The following is an 8,177-nucleotide window of genomic DNA, read 5'->3' as shown; positions in this document are numbered from 1 at the left end:
GGGTGTGTAATGTCGTCCAGGTGAAGAGCTTTTTCAATTTCCTGCCCAAACTTCTGAAGAGTCCTCAGGTATCCAGAAGACCTCGTATAAACGTGTGGTCCTGATCCAGGATGTTCATACAGGAGATGATGGACAGGCTGGTCTCCTGAATACTTTGCCGCCCTTCATCCTGTCCACAAAGGACTGGAGCACCTCATTCAGGGCCTTCAACACCATTTCCTGAAGGAACTTTGAGTTTGCCCATCGGATGTCTGGAATGGTGTTCAGGTCCTCAGGGACGGCCGTCAAGTCCGGGAAGTAGCCTCTGTCCATGTTTGCTCTGGTTACTGCAACCATGGCACGGAGGCACTTCATGGCCTCCCTGAAGCCTGAAGCGCTTCTTCAGGTGTGGGTACTGCAGGTGGAGGTACCGCTTTCAACACGGGCAACCTCAGGTAACTCACCCGTAGTGTGACAGCAGCCAAAGAGTTAAATCATCAGAACAAAACATGAACTGTGTTAGAAAATATTTGGTTCTTTAGTAGAAAAGCTTTAGCAGCTAAAGTGTGTGGACATAAAAACACTGAGGTAGAAGTTAACCAAGACTCCCAAGATGCATTTCAGCAACAAACAGCGATTAAAATTATGTAATGTGCTTCTCTAAAGATTACACTGTTGATAAAAATGTTATAATCTGCATGTCGTGTTTTATTCACAAATTTAACAACAAAGTGTTTTGATTCACTTCTCTGACTGACTTCTTCATGGCAACAGCAGCTGAGGATCATGGGTATTGTAGTGTTAAAAGCCAGCGTTTTTCCATCAGCTCGGGTCAATCTGCTGCGATGAAATGTGAGACTGAGCTCATGTTTGCTGGAGAGCAGACATTAGTTTAATTTCTCTCCTGTGTTGCAGTTCGTACTTTCAGATATCTGCTTTATTTCACCGTCTCCTGACCGTGTTCAGTCGTATCGTTGTGTTAAGTTACTGCTGATGAAAACACTTCCTGCTGCTGATTTATTTAATATCTCATTTAATTGGACATTTTCTGAGTAATTTGCAGGTATTGAACAGTTAATTTTAAGGACATTTGGTGCAATTTGGGATCAATTATAAGACAGAAAAAAAGTGTTGAGTTGGTTTGGTTGTTAAGTGTCGATTCATTATATTTGGGTTTATATGCAGAATTCTTAATAAATGAGACTCTTTAACAGACAGAAACTACTCAGTTTCAGTGTTTAGCTGTGTGTCAAACTACATATTAGATTATTTCTTAAAACTTAATAATGAACACATTTCCTGTATTCTACAAAGACGACGTCAAAGAACACAGCAGCTACTGTTAGGAAATCACTGAAACAACCTAATATGCTGATGTGTAGTTTAACACACTGAAAACTGAGCGTTTTCTGTCAGTTAAAGAATAGCAAGAGGCTCATTTATTAGGAATTAATTGCAAATTAACAACTATGTATGAACCCAAATATAGTATCTGGGTACTTAGTGACTTAACACCTTTTTTCTGTTTTTTCCTATAATAATAATAATAATAATAATAATAATAATTTGTACCACCCTCTCCGTAAAATGTCCTAAAAATTAACCGAAAAATACCTGAAAATTACTCACAAAACTGCCACGAAATTAGTGTGAAATTAGCAGGCCTGCAGTCTGCTGGTCAACTGGTTGATTAGTTGGTCGATATGCTCTCGTCCAACTAAATTCTCATTGGTCGAATAATCTCCGTGTTATTTTCATAAGGAGCAAAGTGCTACATCAACAACTTTCCAGGATTAATTCATTATTTCCTGCGGCGGGAGGGACGAACTAACAAATTATCTGTGAAAACAACGGGGGTGTATTCAAAACACCCCTGTTGAACTCGTCCAACCTGACGGAGCCTGCTGGGTCTAACTGGACTCAACGTTTACTGAACGTTTACTAAATCAAGTGTTTCTCCTGTAATTATAACAAGAACTCCTGCCAGGCCAAAAATAACACCAAATATCCATTCATTCACAAATCAATAGTGTTTGGGAGCCACTGCAGCGCTGTTCTGTCGTTGCCTGGGAAACTCTCGGTAGTGTAACTCCATGAAGGGGATGGGGCGTTGCGTAGTACGTTTATGTAGCGAGCGGGAAAGAGCAAGCGGCAGAGAAGTGACGGTGGATGCGAGCGGAGCAGAGGAAAAGGTCAGTAGTTAGTTGTCAGTCTGGCAGTAAATGTACAGCACAGACTACAGTGTGTCAGTTAATAAATGCTGAAAAGTCACGTCTGAAGTAGCTGAAGATGATGTTCGATTTCAGCCGACCAAGATTGTCTTTGGTTGACTTCAGCCCTGGAAATTAAGGGGGCTGTAAAATAAAGCGTTAACGAGCTTCCCGCTGACAGAACACTGGGAGGCTTTTAATGGGAAGAAGTGAAATGTGTTTATAACCGAGTTAGCGGAACTTCGTTAGCAAAGCTTTGTTAGCGGAGCTTCGTTAGCGGAGCTTCGTTAGCGGAGCTATTCTACGATAAAAAACAAGTAGACGCAACAAGATCTGGAGATATTTGGATCAGTTAGAAACACTGCAGGGAGGAAAGAGTACAAGCAGGAACAGCCGCAGTGATGATGATGATGATGATGTTTGATGAAGAGCTGCAGATGACCAGCACACCTCCAACAGGTAAACACTTCTTTTACCCGCCACCTGCAGCACGGAGCCCGGCAGGACTCCCCCTACACACAACGAACGCAAAGTAGAAATAATTCAAACTGGTGTCAGAATATAAACATTTATGATGGTCACATGATCACATGATCACATGATCCAGGAGAGTGTTCTCTGCAGGTAGAGAGCAGGAGGGTCTGTACGTCATTACAGAGTCTTTGTTTCAGTTTATTCAGTCTCTGGTGTGTTTTATTCCTAAACTTTCACAAAACTACACCGGAACATAAAATTTCAAAAATTGGTCACAAAAACATCTGAAAACAGTGAAGAAGAAGTTTTAAACAGCTGAGACCGATGCAGCACCGGTCAGCGCTGCAGCATGTGGCGCTCCACGCTGTCTCTGTGGTAGTTGCTGCAGCTGTGCTTCTTGATGTTGTAGACCTTGAACATGCGGGAGCCTTTGATCAGAGACAGGTTGTGGTGGGCTTTGTCGGCGTGGAGGCGGCACACGTGACACCACATCAGGTTCTGGGTGGGAGAATATCGCAGGAACCAGAACGTCTTCAGCCAGGCCTTCTGGAAGCGAGTAACACACTGGCCGGACCGAGGAGTCTGCTTCGCCGAGTCATCCCGACAGCCGGCGACCGAGTCGGCGTCCTGACGACCTCCCTGAAGCAGCGGAGGAGGCGAGATGGGCTGCAGCCCTGCAAACACAAACACAGCAACGTCGTCCAGAAATAGTTTTAAAGGATCAGTCTGCAGTAAATCTCATGTTTCTGCAGCTTCACCAAGTTCAATTTAAGACTTTTAAAGACATTTTAATACCACAGAATTAAATTTAATATCTGTTTCACACATGTATGAAAGATATCAATAAAAACTATTAGTGATGATTAATTTATGTACATTAATCTCATATTTTTCTCATTACTTATGGCAGTTTATATAAATCATTCTCAACAATAACTAATGACTCACTAATCAGTGATTAATTATTACTAATCAGTGAGTAAATGAACACCAGCTGAGTGTAACCCTAACCCTAAAGAAGGAGAAGAAGTGAAATCCTGCTACTATAGTTTGTTTACGTAGCCTCCGGAGCCGGAGGAAGCTTCCTGAAGCTGACCAATCAGAACAGAGTGGGCTCATCAGGAGGCGGGACTTAAAGAGTCAGGAGCTAAACCTGTTTCAGACATTCATGACTAAACTCATCATTTTAATGCATCTTCAACTCCGTTTTCTAAAAGTCTTTGAATGAACCTACGTGTTTGCTCAGGACTGTGCAGGACCTGGTTCTGCTGGGTCGGGGGCTCACTGAGGACAGCTGGACCGTCGGTGTCCTCCGGTGGTCCTGAGAGAGCAGACAGTCTCTCCTCCAGCTGCTGCACCCTCGTCTGCAGTCTGACACAGTTCAGACAGGATGAAGACTCTTCACAGGTCTTCTCATCCTTCACAGGAGGAAGCTGGATGCTCAGCTCCACTTCATAAGGAGGTCTGCTGGAACCGGTCCTGGACCTGCTGCAGGCGTCCAGAGACGCTTCCAGAGCCTCTCTGAAGAAGTCCTGAAACGAGTCAGTTCATCAGTCTGTGGTTCATCTTTATTATTTTATCATGCATGGTGTTTTACTTCATTTGATCAGAAGATCGACAGACTGAGACATTAAATGTATCAGTGATGTTAGAAGGTGAAACAGGAAGTGCTTTTCTACCTGCTGAAAACCTTCCTGAATCAAAGTTTATTTCATGTTCAGAACATTTTATGTTGCTCAAATTCAATAAACTCAGATTCAAGTCAGTAAATCTGTTTTTATAATTGATCTGATTAAATTCTGTGTGACAGAAGAAGAAGAAACAAACGTAGAACATGAACTAAAACTGAAGAGAAGTCTCACTCTGAAGCTGACGTCCGTCTTCACAGCAGCAGGAAGTGGCGTCTCGTCTCTCGGCTCGACGCTCACGTCGGGTTTTTTCGGCAGAACCGACTGCAGCAGAGATTTGACGTCGGTCCACGGCGGGACGACGGGCCTCCGCACAGCTGCAAACATTCATCCATCACGTTGATCAGATTCAATAAGATCAGTGAAAAGCATCACATGTGTCAGCAGAGAATAAAGTCTAAACTAGAGCTGCAGCGACAGTTCACAGACTCAACGATTCATCCAGAAAATAATCTGCAGATTAATTGATAATGAAACGTGCTGATTGGTCACTGTGGTCGTGTTTAAATGTGACATCATGCTAATGACATCACAGCGAGTCGACCAACCAGAGATTCATCTGAAGACTCGTCTGTGAGTTTTCTGCTGACCTGCGAGTGTCGGAGCGTCGTTCTCAGCATCTAAACGTTTCTTCTCGTGTTCCTTCGTCGCCTGCAGAGCGAGGGGGAGGCGCTCCGCTCTCCTGCCTCCGCCGCCCTCGCCGTGACCCAGGTGCAGCGACGGCAGCCAGTCTGGATCCGCCTCCAGCATCTCGTACGCTGGTTTACCTGAAACAAAGTTTCACCTCCGAGACTTTAATAAAACATGAATCTTAACGTCCTCACAGCTGCTGCTCATGTAGAGAAACGTTCAAGGATCAGAATCAACTACAATAAAGTTGAGCTGCAACCGTTTGTCCATTGATCGATTAGTCGATCGACGGTCGGCTATTTTGATAATCAATTGTTTTGTCTTTAGTTCTCTATGACAGTAAACTGAATGTTGGGACGGGCAGGAGAGTATTTGGTTATTAGCAATAATTCATAATTATCATAGATAATTGTCAAAAGATTATTCATATCAATCAATAATTCGGGCACCAACTGTTGGATCTGTGAGGAACACAGCTGATGACTTGCAATAATTATCAATTAATGATAATTAACTATAACAATTAACAGAATTATTAATACGTATTAAATACGGGGCACCACCTGGAAACCAGGATCAGGGTAGATCAGGGTAGTCTCATAAAGAGTTCACCTGTGAATATTAATATCTGAGAGATATTAATATTCACAGGTGAACAAAGCAGATTGAATTCGAGCTCTGACTCCTTCAATCAGCCACTTTATACAACATGTTACACACAATAATAACAAAACAACTTCTCTTGTCTTGGTTAGACAAAAGCAAGATGGCGCCGCCAGGTGGTCGGCGTGTCGCGCTCACCAGATCCGCGTTACACACGTGTGTGATGGCGGATAAGGGAAGATAGAGCAGCCCTGTGTTTACGTTATCTGACCATCAGATGTGTCGGTGCGTGCGTGTGTGTGTGCGTGTTAGTCGCGAGAGAGGGAGGAGGGAAAGCGATCGTGAGAGGAAGAGAAGCGGTTCCTTTGTCCACAGAGAGTGCGCGTGCGGGCGGGCGGCAGTCTGTGACGCACGTTGTCTTGTCTTGTCTTGTCTTACTTCCTCACTCACAGTGGCACAAACACAGCAGTAGTAACGAGCCGGACAAACTCAAAACAGTCTGGCGTTATGAACACAACTAACAGGCAGCAAACTTCAAATACTCCTCAGTAAAGCAGGAAAATGGACTCGGCGGTCCGTCAACTCACACAACAAACAATAGCAATAAAGCTAAAAAGCTAAATGCTAAACAACAGCCTGATGCTGAGAGAACACACAGCTAACACTGCCTCTGCCCAGACTCAGGCCTCTTACTTGGTCGGTGAGGGGAAACACGGGCGTGTCCCGCCTTCAGTCCGGCTGACTCCGAGAGGGACAGAGGTTCCTCCGGCTCAGTGATACGGGAAAGGCGGGTTCAGTTTTTAAAGGGGCGGTGATGTCATGGCTGCGTCATCAGGACGCTCCGCCAATGAGAGACTGTATGTTGACTGTTCCCTGCTGAGGTGTGAAAATCGCAAAGCATCACTGGAAATGGAGTTTGCAATGGACTCCCATTGTCTGTAAGCAGCGTTTTGGCGCCATTCCTTTGTCTCAGGGGAACAAAGGAAAGAGCACCTGGTGGTCAGACCTCAGCGGGAACATGTAGACCAACATGAAGATCTGCTGCTGGCAGAGGACGCTGCTCTGATGTCGTTTGTTTGTTTTTAGTTTATTTGTCCAACCAATCAGCCCAATCTTTGTCCTTATTATTTTATTTATTAATTTATGTTTTGCTTAAAATCAATGACCAAAGTGATTAAGAGAAACAAATAACAATTGTTTTCATTATTAATTAATCCATCGATTATTTTCTGATTTAATTGATAATTGTTTGTTTTTCTTCTTTCCTTTCCCATTAATCATCTCACGACCCCTCAGATTTATCTGCTGACCCTTTGGAGGGGCCCGACCCCTAGGTTGGGAACCACTGGACTAAACTAGCTAACTGTATATAAAGTAGTGTAAACTAGCTCCACCTCCAGCAGCTACAACAGTAACATGCTGCTCTAACACTGATGCTTCACTATTAATAATCTAATGATGTCATATATAATAATATATCAGTCAGAGGGACCAAACCACTACTTTTACTGCAATACTTTAACTACATCAAGCTCATAATACTTATGTACTTGTACTGCAATACTTTAACTACATGAAGCTATAATACTCATGTACTTGTACTGCAGTAGTCTGCAGTAGTCTGGGTTCTTCTTCTACCTGAGATAAAGTGTCTTGAACACACTCTCATGGATTTGGGGATGTGGTTGAAGGTGATGTTGTTCCGGCCCACGGCGGACACCCAGGCCTTCCTCCGCCGCCGGGTGAGCGCTGATATCTGTCCGCCTTCATTCCTCCTCCAGGCGGGGAAGCAGTGGAAGGTCAGTCCGTTCGGGATCTTCCTCCCGCGGTGGTCGTGAGACCTGCGGCGGCAGTTTTTAACGCAGCAGGTTCTTCCCCCCATCACCGATCAACCGGAACCGAACCAAACACAAGCACACAACAACAAACACCGACAACAAGTATGGCTGATGTCCCAGACAACACTGCGGCGTGACGTCACGCTACGTGACGTTTCCAAACCTTTCTTGTTGTTTGGGTTTGAGGCGGAGGGTTCGATTCCCGGAAGTACAAGTACTCTGATCTGTACTACTACAACTATGTAAAATACTCTGCTACAAGTAAAAGTCCTGTATATTAACCTTTATTTATTTATTTATTTATTCCCTCTTCCTAATGAATTTATGAATGAACATATTTAAAACAAATACAACAACAGAATCAAGTTAAATGAAGACATTTAAATGCTGCTCACATTCTTTACTGAGAACTGAGAAGTTTTTGTTGGCAAATTTACACTGATGAAAATGAAACATAATTATAAGATTAATGATGTTGTTTCCTCAAACAGAACATGTTTATGCAATAAAGCAAAATCATCCAAACTGCATCGTTAATAAACTTCACAGACTTTTAGTAACAAAGCCAAAATAAATGAGGCACATTAATATATTAATGTTATATAGTATAATGTTTATAATGCGCTATAAAATATATAAAATAACAGTTTTACATAATGTTTGGTAGTTTAAAAGGCTTTCTGTTGCATTAGTGTACCGTTAGTTTCATAGCTGTCAAATGAACGTAGCAGAGAGGAAACACAGAAACACTACAG

The 8,177-nt window shown here is 43.2% G+C and overlaps 1 protein-coding gene across 3 annotated transcripts; it reads right to left on the bottom strand.

Annotated features, from left to right (window-relative positions):
* Positions 1-2,743: 2,743 nt before the first annotated feature.
* Positions 2,744-7,532, bottom strand: LOC121896755. Of its 3 annotated transcripts, none has more exons than XM_042410728.1 (5): positions 7,223-7,532; positions 4,942-5,118; positions 4,526-4,668; positions 3,898-4,195; positions 2,744-3,337 (listed from the first exon to the last, which is right to left on the bottom strand). In XM_042410728.1, exons 1-5 carry the CDS (start codon positions 7,464-7,466, stop codon positions 3,000-3,002), a joined length of 1,200 nt encoding a protein of 399 aa, XP_042266662.1. In that variant the 5' UTR covers positions 7,467-7,532; the 3' UTR covers positions 2,744-2,999. The 3 variants fall into 3 exon arrangements, with proteins under 3 accessions (XP_042266662.1, XP_042266663.1, XP_042266664.1); XM_042410729.1 differs by lacking the exon at positions 7,223-7,532 and adding an exon at positions 6,278-6,380; XM_042410730.1 differs by lacking the exon at positions 7,223-7,532 and adding an exon at positions 6,278-6,375 and having other exon boundaries at positions 4,942-5,135.
* Between the last annotated feature and the right edge of the window lie 645 nt (positions 7,533-8,177).

This window comes from Thunnus maccoyii, chromosome 5, assembly GCF_910596095.1.
Source record: "Thunnus maccoyii chromosome 5, fThuMac1.1, whole genome shotgun sequence".
NCBI lineage: Eukaryota > Metazoa > Chordata > Actinopteri > Scombriformes > Scombridae > Thunnus > Thunnus maccoyii.
This window is presented reverse-complemented; position numbering and strand designations above follow the sequence as displayed.

What these genes read in the sequence shown, in the direction of transcription:
- LOC121896755 (XM_042410728.1), bottom strand. Translation starts at nt 7,466, where the DNA reads ATGGGGGGAAGAACCTGCTGCGTTAAAAACTGCCGCCGCAGGTCTCAC. An exon ending in TTCAAGACACTTTATCTCAG is followed by an intron (nt 5,119 to 7,222) that starts GTAGAAGAAGAA and finishes ACTTTGTTTCAG; the next exon opens with GTAAACCAGCGTACGAGATG. An exon ending in AGACGGACGTCAGCTTCAGA is followed by an intron (nt 4,196 to 4,525) that starts GTGAGACTTCTC and finishes GACTCGTTTCAG; the next exon opens with GACTTCTTCAGAGAGGCTCT.